The 18,399-nt window shown below is 39.3% G+C and overlaps 1 protein-coding gene across 25 annotated transcripts in view; it reads right to left on the bottom strand.

Annotated features, from left to right (window-relative positions):
• NEB (nebulin) overlaps positions 1-18,399 on the bottom strand; it is a 272,007-nt gene that overhangs the window by 241,981 nt on the left and 11,627 nt on the right. For 24 of the 25 annotated variants that reach the window (XM_040357978.1, XM_040357987.1, XM_040357983.1 and 21 more), the window contains exon 4: positions 4,943-5,008. The exons of the other annotated variant lie outside the window; for it this stretch is intronic. In XM_040357978.1, coding sequence (XP_040213912.1) covers positions 4,943-5,008 — 66 coding nt within the window. The remainder of the gene's footprint in view (positions 1-4,942; positions 5,009-18,399) is intronic. 25 annotated transcript variants of the gene reach the window in all.

Below are 18,399 nucleotides of genomic sequence, written 5' to 3'. Positions count from 1 at the left end.
TATGCAAGAATTCCACAACCGCTTGTAAATAATTTTGGAAAACTGTAGAATAACATAGAGCACTTATATAAACTTACATATGTCCTAGTAGACACACTGTTGACTAAGTAACTAATACTGTTTACAGAGTTGATTATTTTACTGCGATGCCCCAAAATACGAGACTTGCCACAAAGGTGGAGAAAGGTAAAGCATGATATGAGAAATGAATTAGCCATGAAAATGATGAAGAATGAATGAAGAATGATGTCATAAAGCCGGCCATGTTGTTCTGCAGGAGCAGCAGTCTTAATATCACCTACAGCAGCAAGAGTTAGATATTTCCTATTTGAGCTTATTTCATTGTCAGAAAGCTTGTAAAGCAGAGGGTTTTCCACCAGAATCAAGAGCGATTGGTTTTCACTGAAGTTATGATTTTGCAGATGAGGTATTATTAATTGATAATAAGTTTAGGCTTAGCTGCATGCTACCCCTTGGTCACCCAACAGGTGCTCATGAACATGGAGGTAGACAAGTGAGTGTAGAGCAGACACTGAGGGATTTTAGCAGACTGGAGGAGATTGTAACGGACTGAGTAGGGTGTAGCTGACTGGGTAGACTGTAGACAGACAGAAGGAGCTTGAGTGCACTTACAGCTGTCAGACTCAATACTCTCCCACTTGAGTATAAAAATACTTTTTGGACACATAATGCATCACGTGATGTGGCCCGGGCACTCCAGGCAAAACCCAGAAACATTCGTGGCCATATGAGATAGTGGAGGCAACAGCACTGGAGTGTGGAAGGAAAGTTATCATGACAATAACCCCCTCTTATGGGGTCTCCCCACCTCTCAAGGACCTGGTTTCAGTGGGAATCGGCAGGGGAATGTACAAGTGAGGATTGAAAACATCAGATGCCTGAGTCCAAGAGTGTTCCTCTAGGCTGTAACCTTTTCAGTCCATAAAATCATGCATAATTTGTCCCTTAAGTTTTTGAAATCCAAAAGTTGCTAAACCTCATATTCCTGGGAGGAAGTTATTGAAAAAGAAAAGATTGGAGTTGAATGTGAGATTGTATTGAGAACTATCAGTTTAAAGAGAGAGATGTGGAAAGTATCCATATCATTGTACCATAGGGCAAACTTAGAGAAGGGTGTCTTGAGTCAAAGATTCCTAATGGCTAGCCAGACCTTATCTCCAGGCTGGCAGTCAGGGAGCTTGGTGCAATGATGATCAACAAATATTTTGTACCTAAAGGCAGAGTCAAGGAGGCATTTTTTGCACCTAGGGCCAGATTGTATTGAACAAGGTTTGCATGGTAGTGAGAGTTGGCACATTGTTGGTCGAGGGAAAGGGGGCAGGTGCAATAGGGTGCAATAGGTGGGTAAACTTGAACCATGGAAAGAGAAAGACACAATTATTATGGAGGATGGAGATAAGGAAGCAAGAATACTGTTACAGATTTTGGTTTATTCTTTCCATTTGGTCATTAGACTCGGGGTAGTAAGCAGAAGAAAATTTAAAGCTAAAAATTTAAAAAATGAAAATTGGTGATAAATCTGCTGCTTACGTAAGAGTGGAGAGGGGAATGAAGCATGCCATTTTTAAAAATCTGTCGACCACAACTCAAACCACTGTACAGACTTCAGAGGGGGGAGATCTGTAATGAAATCCAAGGACAGGTGTCCTCAGGGTTCCTGGAGTACAGGAAGAGGCATCAATAGTCTCACGGGAACATAGGAGAGGCTTTAGTCTGGGAATAGATGGTGAAAGCTGATACAATGTTGCCCTTCCTAATATTAGACTGTCAATTATGACAGGTCAGGCAGGTAGGAGTTTTGTGGACTCCAGGATGACCTGCCAGCTTGAAACTGTGGGCCCAGTGGAGGAATCTAGTCCTAAGACTTAACGGTCTTGTCTGGAGGAATGTGAGTTTTCGTGAGGGAGGTTGCAGCAAGGATCTGATAAGGTGAAACAATGGTATCTGGTTTTGACACCATTGAAGGGGATTAAAAGAGCATTAAAGGGCATTGTCTCTGGTATCACAGTAATAGGACTTGTATATAATGAAAAAAATAAAGCAGAGAGAAGAAAAGGGACCAACTGTCTTGACTGGGATTGAGTGTACTAGAGGTACTGTAAGTTTTTGTGATCAGTAAGAATGGCCAGTTGATGGGATTAACCTTCAAGAAGGTGCTAATACTCCCCTAAGGACAAATAAATGACCCCCAAGTTTCGACCCTCAAAGCCATAATTCCCCTAAACAGCTGAAAATGTGTTAGAAATCAAAGCACAAGGGTTTTTTGTGCCTTGGATGTGGATCCATCCACCTCCAGCTAGAATGGCTTGGCATTTCAGGCTGAAGTAAAGCTGATCTGTCTAAAAAGATTGTAAAAGATATATATTTGTGCTTATCCCAAAAAATTATATATAGGGTGAAGGTGCTGCTTATGATATCCTGAATACTTTAACTAATAATGTGTGGAGAAAAAATATAAGTGCACAATCCAATAATCAAATACTAATTATCCTTTTAATTATGGTCTAAAACAGTTAAAGTATATGTGTCACAAGCATGGATGTTAACAAAGTGTAGGCATGACTCTACCTGGAAGCACATCCCCTGAGGGTGGAGTTTAGGGATTAAGCTGGTCTTTCCCAGGAACTCACTCACAAGAGTTTAGGCTTAGCTGCATGCTACCCCTTGGTGAAAAAAATGGTGAAAAAACAGTCTTCACTTCTTTTTCATAAAAAAGCAGCCCCGCTTACCAGAATAGTTGGATCTCAAATTATAGAGATCAATTGCGCTCATCCAAATGTCATCCAACACGGATAATCCTCTCCCCAGACTCCTCCAAACACTGCTCCTCTCCAATGTGAGCTGGTTGTTAAAATGGTTGTAAACCCTGTACAACTATTTTTCCCTACAAGTAAGCCTATAATAAGGCTTACCTGTAGGTACTGGAAATATCTCATAAACCTCTACAGTTTAGGAGGGACATTGTGGGGACAGCGGTGACATCACGATGCATACTAGCCCATTATGCCTTTACTTTGCAGGGAACAAAGAGGAAGTAAAACCCATCAGCTCTTTAAAATGAATGATCTCTCATGGATATGGATCATCTGTCCCCAGGTTGTCTCAGGTACATAGGATAATGGAAGCAAGAGGCTTTGCGGTGTACTACTTCAAACGCAAAAAAAAAAAAAAAAAATTCTGGTGCACTTGTTGGACTTTTATATGGTCATTTATTTCATTTTTCATTTTTATTTTCTATATGGACACTTATTGTTTTTGAATCCTTTGTATTCACATTATAAGTACTTGATTATTGGATTGCGCGCTTATATTTTTTCTACACCCAATTTTGGCTAAAACAATTGTTTCAGGGTGTGAAAGGCTTCTATTGCTCCAGAGGACCAGTTCTTCAGATCAGCTCTCTTACAAGTCAAGGCAGTGAGAAATACCACCAGAGAGGGGTAGCCCTTGACAAACTGGTGATAATAATTTGTGAAGCCCAAGAAATGTTGAATGACTTTGAAGCTAGCAGGACATGGCCAGTTTGCGACCTCTGACAACTTGTCAGGATCCATCTAGAAAACTTCTTTGGAATGGAGTGAAATGGGAAGACATGGACAACTAGCAAGGACACTACAACCTAGTGAACGGCACACAAAAAAACAAAAGAAAAAAATATGGACTTTTAAAGGGGTTGTAAAGGTACAGTAATGCAAGGCTTTCTCCATGGTGTGGAGTGTCGTGCTCGCCCCCTCCCTTGGACTACAGGAGAGTCAGGACGCCCACTAACACACAGCTCCTTTCTTCATCTGAAATGTAGAGAGCGTCCTGACTTTCCTTTAGTCCAAGGGAGGGGGCGAGCACTACACTCGACACCGGGGAGAAAGCCTCACATTACTGTGTGTAGTTACAGACAGAAGAACAGGAAGTGAGGATTTCTCAGAAGAAATAAGGACATTTAAAAGCAAAATCAAAGGATGAGGTAAGTGAAGGAGGACTGCACTAAGGTAAAGGGAAACTATTTAGGAAAAAGAATTGTACCTTTACAACCCTTTAAGTTGTCAGTTGTCCAAGGACCTTGCTTTGTATTGAGTGTGAGGAATGTTTTTCATTGCTCTGCCCTTAGTTTAGACTTCCCTTTTGATTTATCCTGATGATCATTATCACTGAGACAGAAAGTGTTAGGATATCTAAAAATGTTTAGCTGTCCCCAGGGTAGGAAACATGTTTGTGGCAAAAGGGAAATTTCACTCAGTTTGTAGAGATTTCCTCTTAATTTCTGTTGTGTCTCTTGGACAGTACATGAAGGAAAATCTTGATGGTGGGACAGTAAAACATTAATTGACAAAGGTTTCAAATTAGAAATATTGCTAAAATGACATTAATAGGTTCTAAGAAGGGTACAGCAGCTAATTCCAGAAACAGTGTCATTTTGCCCTGAATGGATCTTATATACACTTTAGTCCGAGAATGGCAGCCTTCATCTTGGCCTTCTTATACAGGTACTTATTTAAAGACTATATCCCTTTGGTGTGTATAAACAAAAGATTAGATATCATTTAGTCTTTCTTTTTGGGACTTCAAGTCGCCAAATAAAATATAAGCAGCAGTGTTACCAATCATTATGGCATTAAAAACAAAGCAGCTATTTGATAGATGTTTGATAAATATCGAGGGGTATATCATTACTCTTCCATATATATATAGAGTAAAGCACAGTTCCTTCCAGCTTCTGTGATTGTATATGGGGTTATATATAACATGTGGCAGCTAGACAAGCAGAAGTTGTTGAAAATGCCCTGTTTTGAACATCACAAGGTTCATTGAGAGACTCGCAGATCTGAATTTTTCTGGTGGAAAACCCCTTAAAGCAGAGCAGATGAGAGGCAGGCTAGAGATGGGAGTTCAATGTGCTTAGACTGGATGGCTGCTGAGGTGTTACCTCCACAACTTCCATCACAACTTCCCCATCTTCCCCATCTTCAATGACAGTTTCTTCATAATAATACTACAAAGAGATGGCAGATCCAAGGGCTCAGAACATAGTAGTAAATACATTGATATCAATACATTGCATCCTGTACAGTACATGAAGAAAACATAATGGCATTGTTCCACAGCTACAAGCAAATAAAGCGTCCAAACACACCTCAACATTCAACACATCCATAATTACATAGCATACTTTTATTCCATCTACCAATATAGAATCATTTCAAGGATGCAAGTAGCATGTCTAAAGCTGGTCACAATACTGACTCAAAGAATCAAGGTGCACTGTAATCCAACCACGGCAACATTACCCAACTGGATTCTGAGACACTTAATTAACTTTAAAAACTAGTAACCACTAAGGCTCCTTTCACACTTGCGGACCATATGTCGTGTGCGGATGAAAAAGGGACATACATTGGTCCCTATGAGATCGCGGGTGTCAGCGGATGAACATCCGCTGACACCCGATCTCGCCCACCTCCGCATTCCTCCGATTCTGCAGACGGAGGAAAACCCTATTTTTCCTTCCGTCTGCAGATCGGATGAACACGGACAGAGCGTTAATCAATGTTTATCAGCGTTTATCAGCGCTAGAGCGTTTTTACAGCTGAAAAACATCTCTCGGAACCCACTAGTTTTGTTTTGTTTTTTTACTGCTCAAAAACGCCACTGCCCAAAACTGCTGATAAAAAATACTTAGAGGTGATTGTTTTGCCTTTTCTCAACTAAACTTGAGTTAAACTTTAGGTCCACTTCACCAAAAAATGATAACCACATGTACAGCGTGTACAACCATCTCAGACTTTACTCCGGCCCAGAGTAGTAAGGACAATAAGAAAACATTTCATTTATAAATAAATGGCACATTAATTAAATAATATATTATAAAGAATACATATTAAGACAGTATATATTTGCTTTATCCAAAGCTACTAGATTTGGACAGATTTTAGTGTGGGAAAAATAAACTAAGGACCTGAGTAGAAGCAACACAAACCATTTTGCTGTGAGTGAAACTTGTTTCAACAATGTAAATGCCCAGAAATAATGTACATTAAACTAGCAAACGTACTCAAATAAATTAGTAAAAGGGGCCTTTTTTACACATACGTGCAGAGAACAAAAATTTTATATATTGTAGCTTACGTAATTCTTTTGTTAGTTATATTTTCTTCCTTTTTTTATCATTGTGATCATATCAATAGCACACTTCCTGATCCGGTGTGTCAATGCTTACTCACAGTACTGTATCTATGGAGGGGCAGCATCATCACCCTAGGTAAGGAAGTGTGTTGGGAGCACAAAACACCTCTCCCTCTTCTCTTCACCATAACAGAGGGGAAGGTTTTTCGTAGGCCACAGGGAACATCATGAACAGATAACAGTCAACAGATAAAGAGTGTACTGGGAGCTATCATCTCACTGTATTTCTTGAAGGATCAACATTTTTTTTAATTATTGAACAGATAAAAGATACTATAATTGGTATATTTAGCAGATTAAAAGGGATCAAACAAAGAAGAACATTGTTGTGGGTCTGTGAATATACATTTTTTTTCCATTTTCATGCAGGAACATATGTGGAATACGTGGTAGGGCCCTCATGGTGAATATTGCAGCGCAGTAATCCTTATTAACTACATATCATCTCCTAATTCCAGTAGCAGTTTCAGACATTGTATCTTGTAAAAACAATTATGGCGTAGTAATGCTACTATGTCATGCACTGTTTTTGCTTTTTTTGTAGAACAGTTATTGCCAAATTTTTTCAAGAATGTGCTGTTCATTCATCTAGCTTATTAAGTAAATATAAAATTGCATACTGTATATATCATTTTGCATTTGATGTTTTAGTCAAGCATTTGTGAAATAAAATGCAGTTTGGAAGCTTGCTAGTGGTTGTTGACACTTAGTATAATTGTATTGCCATCAGTTAATCCATTTTTGCACTGCAAGCAGACAAGTACAATGGGTTTACTTGAGTTATTTTTGAAAGCCTAGGTCATTGCTATCAGATGAGTGAATCATTTTTTCCAGTTGCACAATAGCCAGATTCTCCAGGCAAACCGTCATTCTCTCCTTGACATAATTCAAATTAAGTTTAGCCATAGCATCATTCTGGATTGCCTATGCCACTAAATATGTAGGAGTTTATGTTTTAGTGTGCAGTAAATCTTGGTAATGTTTTTATGTATCCCAAGCGCATACTTTTATTTTCTTGGGAAAAAAATACCCTTTACCCCTCTTTACTAGGGGTAAAGGTTTTTCATTTTGGTTATTCAATCTGAGTATCACTTTAATCCTTCCTACAAAGGATCTCTAATGTATACTGACAATTCATATGCTTATTTTTTTTGCCATAATTTTTATTGCTTTCTGTATAATTTGTACAAGCAAAAAGTTATCATACAGAATGTGTCAAACAACACTTATATTGGAAGAATGGTAAATACAGTATGTGCGGTTCATCTGAAAATAATATTTTGTACTCTTAACGTAATAGTAATTGTTAAGAATGGATGAACAGCTAGACCATTTTTGAAGCGATATAAAAAGTATTATAAAAATATGTGCCATGCAGTCTGTATTTTATGCAATTAGATTGACTTAGCATGTATAGACACGAACATTCCAAAACTAAGAGGTCTGGCACAAATTACTGATTTCCTACTTAAATGACACTTCAGTCATGCTACCAGGTTTTTGTTTGACAGGTCAGTTACACAATCTATTTATATAATCTAAAATAGGATTTATTATATGATTTAAAAAGACTGCTTTATGGGAAGTAGGTAAATAACTAGGCTTTAATTTAGACCCCATGGCAGGACCCACACACTACCCACCAATGTGAAGCTGACATTCCATTTGATTATATTTTAAAGTAAATAATATCGTCCAATTATTAATTTTAGATTTTAAATTTAACGTTAAGAAAAAAAAACAATGAAAGCACTAAAGTAAAATATAGAAAAGTTATAAATGGAAAAGAAGGTAAATGAGAAATCAATGTTGATTTATTGCGAGATAAAAGCCAAATGGCTTAATATACTTTGGTTTCAGTTATGTCCTTTATTGTTAAGATGCTTTCCACACTGTTGGGCTTAGTTCGTAAACTTGAAAACCAAGAAACAAAAGACTAGCAGTTTTCAAAGTGTAGTTTTTAGTGCAGTGATATATGGGGTCCTATTTTGAGTGATATCTATCACTACGCACTGTATATAACCAGGTATATCTGATTTCATATAATAAATATACATAAGCATGTGATGCTTGCTGTAAAATGTAAATGTGTATAATGTATACATATTGCACTGTGCATCTAGTAGAAAAATAAAAATAATAAGGGTTGACAATTGTCAGAATCATACTGATTCAAACTACAGAGCATCTTTATACAGGACCAATACAATGTACAGTTCCATTGACAAAACTGTACTCTACAAATATTTTATACATGCAATTTCTCTTATTTGTGACTTGTATAAATTATTAGTATCTATAAAAATTGTGCTATATTCTTTAATTAGAAATAGAATCACTGTACAGGTCAAGGCTATCCTTGACACTCTCACCACCGAATATTAGTGAAAGGCGAAACCCAGAATTCTTTTCTGCAGAGAGGAAGTAAAATAGTTTCAGTGAGTTGCAGAAGTTATTTTTACCCAGCTGTCTGCATGATACACCAGCTTCAAGAAGGTTTTAAAGTCCAGGGAAAATTCTAGAACAGTTTGGACACGAGTCCTCGTAAAAGCTAAATATTATTTTCATATGAGCAAGAAAGGTAACAATTGCAAGGCTACGTGCACCCTAAACTGATATATCCTTGGTTTAAATTTGGAGGTCATGAACTGGTGTTTTATATCAGTTGAAATCTCAGCTGTGACCATTTGAAAGCCAAGGAAGAGACCCACGTAATGACATGGGGTGGAACTGGAAACTTCAGAGATCGTGTAACTGGAGTTCTTTAAAAGAAATGTAAAAAACAAATGGTGCATTACCTATGCGTGATGTTCACATATCAAGTGTAACATTAGTAATTCAATTTTTATTAAACTTTATTTTGTTACTAAAAAGAATATTTTTACGTACTTCTGTATATGAACTTTATGCATGCATATTATTTCAAAATGCATTTTGAAACCTATTTATTCCTCCTATGTGGGAAACTCAGGACAAATTTTAGGGTATTTTTTGTTTTATTCTTATCACATGCAAACAATATAGGCACACTTCTAAATCATTATTTCCTGCAATGCTTTTTTTTTGTATTTCTTGCTGTTGGTTCCCTGTTATGAATGTAGATGAGTGCTTACAATGTAGTCTATATAAAATATTTTCCTGTTGTTTAGGGATGAACTGTCCCCCTGATAATGCTTTTACTATGTCAGTGTCCTTTTGCTAGGTGCCAGATGAATGCCTTATAATGACTTTACACATTTTCTTTGCCAAACTCTTAGAACTAATCCCTATGACATGTTTATCCACACTGTAAGTGGTAGCATATTATGAAAGAGGTCTTTCCTAAGGTTCAGATGACCATCTGGTACTGTAAAATTCAATCTCAAAGGTTGAAAAAGCTTGAAGTATTTTCAGGGAAATTAAGACCTCAAACTTCCATGATAAAAATGTTGTTGATTAATCCCATTAGTAAATGATCACATCTTTGCCCAGTGCTCTTAGAGAAAGAAAAATATGTGGATTGAATATCAACAAATCCATGCATATAATAGCTGTAAATCCATGCAGACTGTGTCCCAAAAAGACAGAGTTTTGGTGCTGCTCAGGGAGAGAGGTAAAGTCCAACTAGACTGCTGTGAGTGCAAGCAGGGACAAGGAGCTCGTCCTAGCTCCAAGCTGTAGCAATGTCAAAGGAAAAGATTTATAAGCTGCACATCGTGATGCAGACCCATGTGCATGAAGTGAGATGAATGGCAGCTGTACCCCATGATTAATCTCCATGGGGAAGATCGAAACGCATTGGGGACATGGACTGGCTGGAGTCTGGGCTGAAGCTGCCATTCATCTCGCTTCATACACATGGGTCTGCTTCATGATGTGCGGCTTAAGAATCGTTTCCTTTGACATTGCTGTACATCCATACACATAGGCATCGTCAGATTAGGTTGTAAACTGTATGTAAGCAACATAGCTATAACTATAATATCTCTACATCTACATATTAAGAGTTGGCAATATGTGGCTTACTAGCTGTAGTAACTGTAGTCACTCTTCTTTTCTGCATTATTTTAGCCATGGTGTCTCCACCCAAAACCAGCACCTCCTTGATGTGTTTCACCACAAAGAACTTGATCACAAGCCCTTTGTGGTAAAACACATGAAAAAAAGTGCTGGGTTTTAGGTGAAGACACCATTGAATGAATGCTTAAATAAAATAACTCAGAAGAGCATAGATCAGAGTGCAGCTTAGATTAATTTATCCTTTTCAATGATCAGCAAAGGTGGGTCTCTTTGAGCAGGCACCCGATTAATCCATGGACAAGGTAGAGGAACGGATCTGGAATGGTGCTGTGTGTTCAAAATGTAGTCACTCAGTTTCAGGAAGGGCATGCCAGTAGACAACATGGTCCCTCTAATAACATATAAAAGATGGATCTCAGACTACTGGATTATCACCAATACTTTTGGACCGATTTGTCCCTCAGGACGGGGCACCTCCACAACTAAGTCACAAAAGGGGGGAGAAAAAAGGGAGCAAAGGGAAGGGACCCTGTGTAGTCATCCCACCACGTCAAGAGTTGTAAGGGAAGACCAACCACGGTATGAATTGTAGGTGATATAAAATGCATTGTTTAATAATGTATAACTCAAGTAATAAAAAGATACAATGGCCTACCCCCTTCAAATACCATTAAAAATTGGTTAAAAAAAGAGACAACGCTGTCACTTAAACAAACCACACAGGACGTCGCTCACATGTGCATTCATTCCGCAATCAACCTATAAATAACTTCCAGGTATCTTAGCCTAGAGGTATAGGGTAATCAGGTGTCAAGCAATACTTATCCCTAACAGGGCTAATTGTATGCTAAAGGCACTGTACGTTCCTCTTATACCTTTGACTTAGGCTCACTGATACATATTGGAAGTAAGCCACAATGTATTGTATGGTGGGTGTAAGGGCTGCAGCTGAATAGATGGCCCAAGTAGTTGCTAAGCATCTCTGCACAGTCTCAAATATATGGAAGTCAATGGGGTGATCATTGATCCAATAATGGACATAAATCCATGTCGGGGCTTTGGTAGTACATTAAATCCCCAAGAAAGCATGCTAGTGTGCTAGTCGAAGATCAGTGTCAAGTATTCTGGTTGTTAACATGGACTCATGCCTGGGTGGGTTGGATAGAGGGTGTGTCAGACCTTTGCAAGAGGGATCACTGCTTCCACATAGACAGCAAAAGTCCTTCTTTGCTGCATGCTGCCAAGGGACAGGCCTATCTACTCTGGACTGTGGCTGCTTCTTGAAGAAAATTAGACTTTCCTCACCTTTTGTTTTGATGCACCTAGAATGTATTTTGTTTATTTAACCACTTGACAACCGCCTGCTGCAGATATAGTGTGGCAGAGTGGCCCCACAACGGCGGATTATGTACATGTACGTGATCCAGTTTTTCCTGATAGGGGGAGGGGAAGCCAGCCACCCAGGCTGTGCTGCCAATCGCTCCAGCACATGCAAAACCAGTGGGCAAATGATTTATGGCTGGGACCCGCTGATCGGCTGAACGAATGACAGAAGAGAGCCTTGTGTTGGTAAACACAGGGCTCTCTACAGACAGCTTAGCAGGGAGTAAAAACAGGCACATTGGTTAGTGAAAACACCACATAGTAAACATTGTTAGGCACACAGTTAACCCTTTGATTGCCCCTAAATGTTAACCTCTTCCCAGCCAGTATCATTAGTACAGTGACAGTGTATAGTATTAGCACTGATCACTGTATTAGTGTCACTGGAGATGTCAGTGTCATTTAGTCAGTTCCCACCCAGAGTCAGTTAATGTCAGATTGCCTGTCACAGTTCCACTATAAGTCACTGATCACCGCCATTACTAGTATAAAAAAAATCCACTATATATACCATAGTTTGTAGACTCTATGGGCCAGATTCACAGAAGAGATAAGACGGCGTATCTCCTGATACACTGTTGTATCTCTGAGAGTATCTATGCGACTGATTCGGATCTTAGGATGCAATACTTCGGCCGCCGCTGGGTGGAGTTTGCGTCGTTTTCCAGCGTCAGGTATGCAAATTAGGTTTTACGGCGATCCACGACGGTTTTCGCGTTCGTTACGTCGTCGCTAGTAATTTTTTCCCATCGCAAAGTTAAGCCTGCTTTAACATGGCTTAACTTTAGACGAGCCATGTTAAAGTATGGGCGTTGTTCCCGGGTCGAATTTCAAATTATAATTTTTTTTGCGTAAGACGTCCGGGAATACGAACGTACGTTACGCACGTTGCCGTTCAAAAAAATGACGTCACTTCGCGCAAAGCACGGCGGGAATTTAAAAACGGAGCATGCACAGTACGTCTGGCACGGGAGCGCACCTAATTTAAATGGTACACGCCCCATTTGAATTAGGCGGGCTTGCGCCAGACGCCGCCGTAAGTTTACACGCAAGTGCTTGGTGAATCAGGCACTTGCGATGAAAACTTGCGGCAGTGTAACGTATAGACGATACGTTACGCCACTGCATTTATATGTGGATCTGGCCCTATAACTTTCACGCAAACCAATTAATATACACTAAAAGGGAATTTTTTTTTTACCAAAGACATGGAGCAGAAAAAATTTCGACCTAAATTTATGATGAACATTTTTTTTCTTTAAATGTATTGTATATGTTTTATAGCAGAAAGTAAAAAATATTGTTTTTTTTTTTTACACAGTCTTTTTTCGTTTGTATATTAAAAAACCCAGTGGTGATCAAATACCACCAAAAGAAAACTATATTTGTGTAAAAAAAAATTATATAAATCGAATTTTGGGTACAGGGCTGCACAATAGCCAGTTAAAGTAGTGCAGTGCCAAATAGCAAAAGAATTGCCTGGTCATGAAGGGGGTAAAATCTTTTTGAGCGCAAGTGGTTAAACTGAAAGTTTGGTTGTGCCTTAACTGCCAAATTATGACCCACCATGTTATTGCACACAACTATTTGCACAAAAAAAGTCATTTGTAGCATTTAAAAAAATTCCATGACTGGACGCATTGGAGGTACTAATCTCATTAACTACATATCAATATTTATTTGATTATTTGTTAGCTATGCAAATGTATACCTGCAAATAATTTTATGTCATTAAAAAAAAAAAAAAAAACGTTACTACCGAGACAGAAATGAGGATGCTTAAAAAACACTATAATACCAAGTAATGTCATGAGTGTCATAACTAGGAAAGCAAAGGGAATCAGAGTTGACTAATAAAATAAAATGCACTTATAACCTGAAGACAACACAAAGCTGTACAGTTCTTCAACCAATAAATTTGTCCAGAGTAAAATGTAACATGCGTCACCCGTCATTATCTTTGTCAAGTAGTTGCAAGCAGGTGACAGGCGCCATAAAACAAGTTCCTAATTACAATTAAAGAAAGCAACAACTGTTATGCATGTTCCCTGAAGCTTTCCAGGACAAACAAGAAGTTATATACATATCTATGTATATATTTGATTGATTTGTTTTGGTATTATAGTAGGAACTGATGTGTCACTTTAGAAGAGAAGATGCAATTTTATACAGTTTTGTCTGATGGTGCAATGGCAGACAGTACAGACAATGCAAATGTGGTGGCTTATCTGTGCCTTTTGCAATCTTTTCAATGTGAATAGAAGGGATCGGCAGACCAAAGCTGCTACCTTGCCTATAGGATCCCTTTATGCCATTAGAGGGCACTTAACTTTTAAAATAACACACCAACGGACTTGTGTTCACCTGCCATGCAGGGATGGACTGGCCATTGGGACTACAGGGAGTTTCCCGGTGGGCCGATGGCTTAGTGGGCCGGCTTCAGTGACAATGGATCCCCTCCGCTCCTCTGTCTCTCCCTTCCCGCAGTGCTCACCTCCTCTCCCTCCCCGCAGTGCTCACCTGGGGGGAACAAAGAAGCAGGGGGAGGACCAGAGGAGCAGCTGACTCAACAGCTATGGCCTGGAAGTTTCTCACTTCTGCCTAAACTTGTCCCATAAGGGGGGGCATCAAACTGATTTTTTGCCCCGGGTGAAATAATGTCTAGCTTCCCCACTGGTACTGCCTATAAGAGTACCAGTAGCAGTCGTTCTACTCTAATAAAGTAGTGGCTAGTGAAGGGGGAGAGGGGGCTTGGGTGGCCGGGGGGTGTGGGAGATGTCCAGCCGTGGTGGGAGAGACCTGTCAAAGTGGGCCAGTCTGGATGAAGTCCAGGGCCAAATTTTTGTCCCAGTCCAGCCCTGCTGCCATGAACTGAACTTGGCATAAACATCCATGGGCATTCAGAATGTACCCTAGTACCCTTTCCTAAGGCTTCATATGCACCAAACTGTTACGATCTCTGACACATGCAACTAAGTTTAACTTGCAAAAATTATCTATCTACTTCTATGATGACTGCAGTTCAGTTATGATGCATGTCGCAGTTCTTCAAATGCTGAATTCTACAGCTGCCAACATCTGACCTAAACACATTTTTTTTCTATGGGTATGCTAGCCAAAAACACAAAGGTTTGTATGGACTCGGGACTCTCCCCTGGCCCTGTCAGATATTATGTTTAGCAGCTGGTAGGATCTGCAGCTGTTGAATATTTGAACAGTGGCTGCATCTGGTTGGAGTGTTCCGCTGACATTTTTTCACATGATTCTTTCAATAAATGTTGATTGGAAAGTCGAGTTTTTGTCGAGCCAGGTTGTGCCAACAGGGCCACTCAGAGCTCAAATGTTGTCTGATTCAGCTAGCCAGCATTAAACAAACAAAAATATTCGCCAGCACACCGTGGATCGTAGATTACGTCTAAAAATGTAATGCAAAACAAACATCACAATAGTGCAAAGTTTTGAGGTCACACAGGACCTCTTCGTCAGACGAGTGATGACGAAGACGAAGAGGTCCTGTGTGACCTCGAAACTTTGCACTATTGTGATGTTTGTTTTGCATTACATTTTTAGACGTAATCTACGATCCATGGTGTGCTGGCAAATATGTTTGTCTGTTTGATAGTTCCAGTGCCCAGCTGGAGATTGTTTCATCACCCACCTTTCCTCTATGGCCCCGTACACACGTCCGAGAAACTCGACGAGCAAAACACATCGAGTTCGGCGAGCCAAGTTTCCTCATTGACTAACGAGGAAATAGAGAACATGTTCTCTATTTGGCCCGACGAGATCCTCGTCGGTTTCCTCGGCTGAAAGTGTACACATGACCGGGTTTCTCGGCAGAATACGGCTCCGAACGAGTTTTTGGCTGAATTCTGCCGAGAAACTCGGTCATGTGTACGGGGGCCTGAGAGCCATTTTTCCAGGAACGTGTGCGATTGGAATATTGACTAGACTGTTGCCAGCATTAGTCGTCATACTTCTCTCCTGTCTGAGCTATCTCCTGTTCACAACATCAGCCTGCACTTTACTTCTCTGTGGGGCAGATCACTGGTTTATGTTGCATTGCTAAAACCAATGCAGCCCTTTCTCTGATATCTCATTTCCCTCATAAATAATTATATATATTTTTTTTCTATTTCAATGATTATAATTTAATTATTTGATCCATCAAAATCATAGGGTGCTGTGGAATATGTTGCAGTTACTATTTGTAAGAATAAAACAGCATAGCATATACAGTAAAACCTTGGGTTGAGAGTAAATTGGTTTGAGAGCATTTTGCAAGACAAGAATTTTTTTTAAATACATTTTGACTTGATAAACAAACAATGTTTTGATATACAAACAGCGTTATGTCACATGTAAAAGAGAAGAGAGGCGCCTATAAGTGTAGCAATATGATTACATTTAATGAAGGTACAACATTTAGCAAATCACATTGGCAGATGATTAAAACAAGCACATCTAAGTATGCAGGCACCCGGGGTAAAGCTGTCCACATAGACCATCCTCTGCACCGCCATTAAAGTCATCCTTCCACAAGCACTTCAAGCCTCGCTTTCAGATCGCTCTACTGCTGGGTCACGATTGCAGACTGACAGCGGTGAAAGCCGGTGGGGTCTTTGTGGATAGCTTTACCCCGGATGCCTGTATACTAAGATGTGCCTGTTATAATCTTCAACCATGTGAGTTGCTAAATGTTGTATCTTCATTAAATGTAACCATATTGCTACACTTAGAGGCGCCTCTCTTCTCTTTTATCTCTTTTAAATCCAGCTCCTGCTGGATTTTGCTTCTAATCCCCTGACTTTTGTGAACGGACATTTTATGGTTACAAAACCTTTGCTATAATCTTTTTATATGGACTATAAACTGAAAGACCTATGAATAAATAGTTGTGGGACGAATCATCTGAGTTTCCATTATTTCTTATGGAGAAATTTGCTTTGATTTAGAAGTGCTTTGGATTACAAGCATGTTTCCAGAAAGAAATACACTCGCAATACAAAAGTTTTACTGTATATTAGTTTGAATGTTGAGACAAGACTGATTTACTTAAAGATCCAATAATGTTCACAGAATAAAATGTTTGGATATTCGGATAAATTATCCAATCATGTGCAGATGAAACAAGTAAATAGGGATTTTCTTTTTCCATGATTGGATAATTGAAGCTAATCTTCACACATTTTATTTTGTGAACATTTTCCAATCTTTTACTAAATCGGCGTCTGTTTATTAAAGTGCAAGTAGACGAAAAATCGTCCGAATTAACTTTCGAAAAACAAAAGTTCAGTCGTGAGCGCAAACGATAGTGCCATCATGTAATGACCGATAAATCGTTCAGTGGACCCAAAAAAAAAAATGGTTCATTTTTTTTACATATACCTAGTGCAGAAAGTTCGGATGGGAAACACATTAACCTTCTGATTTATCGTTCGTTGGGCAGAAAATTTCCAAACTTGTCCTTCGTTTTTTTGGCTCAAAAACGTTCAAACAATTATCGATTTTGTGCCCATTAACTGTTCGAAAAACAAAAGATCTTTCTTACCGAACCAATGTCGGCCGAATTTTCGTATAGTGTATGGCCAGCATTACTTTGTAAATTTTAATTAGCCATTTATTTATGTTATTATTCCCGAAATTCTTCACATTTTCACTGTAGCCTACACTCACTTTAAACATACAAAGTTTTTGAAGTCAAGGTAATAGTGATTAATACTGTTAGTAAAATAGGTTGCTATTGCAATTCTGATGCTTTGGATAGTCTATTTACTATTTTCCTGTCTTTATGCTTCTAGTAAATTAGGGATTTTTCCTAAATTTCAGACAAGTTGTACTAGTTGTAACTCTAGTCTCTGCCAACCCCTGACAAAGCCAGCTGGACAGTTTGCAAAGAATTTGCTGAACATATTTTATACGTATAATTTGCTTGTGCTTGCAATTGAACATCCAAGGATTAAATCCACAAGTGGGCAAGAAGCCAAACTGTGCAAGAAAGACCCCATCCAAGGCAAATTTTGAACTGAGAAGGTCATCGGTAAAAGCAGAAAGTTTGAGGCTAAAGTGATTCTCGTTATTGGCATAACGTCACAAAGGATAAAGAATCCAAACAGGATTTGAAAGCTCAGTCAACAACAAAAGAAACGGGCCCAAGGTGCTCACTACTCGATGAGATTTTGCTATTCATGGAAGCAGGGGTCAAGTCCTGGGGAAAAAGTGTGGGAACTCCCACCCAAGATCCACCCCCCCACCAAAAAAAATAAAAATAATAAGCTCATATGCATAATTACTAAACCGCATGTTTTTTCTAGATCCCGCGATAACTCGCGGCAGACCTCCGCAATGTCTCCTGGGAACAATGACAAAAGCTCCCAGGAGACATTGCGGCATCGAGGAAGTGATGGAATACCCACACACTACCCAATAAATCCATATACAGGAAGCGGCCAGTAACATAAAGGATTACTAAGGTTCGCCTGTCCCTGACAGTGACTCGAGCTGGGCATCGCCGCTTAGTGAAGGATTGGCGCGGGCGGCTCGGCTGCTCTCGGCTGCTCTAGTCCTGCAAAGGGAACTGAGTTCCTGCTGTGAAAAAAGTGCAGGAACTCCGTTCCCACGCGTTCCCGCAGGACTTGAGCCCTGCATGGAAGACAATACATTGACAACAAAACGCTTGATGCATTTAACACTAAACTTTCTTACTCATAACTTCCTAAAAACTTGCATGTTTAAAATTAAAATTTTAATACATTTTTACTGATATTTGCAGATCAAACACAGATGCGACTGTTCACACACGGAATGTGATATATTTTT

The sequence above is a fragment of the Rana temporaria genome, chromosome 6 (assembly GCF_905171775.1).
Source record: "Rana temporaria chromosome 6, aRanTem1.1, whole genome shotgun sequence".
Lineage (NCBI taxonomy): Eukaryota > Metazoa > Chordata > Amphibia > Anura > Ranidae > Rana > Rana temporaria.
This window is presented reverse-complemented; position numbering and strand designations above follow the sequence as displayed.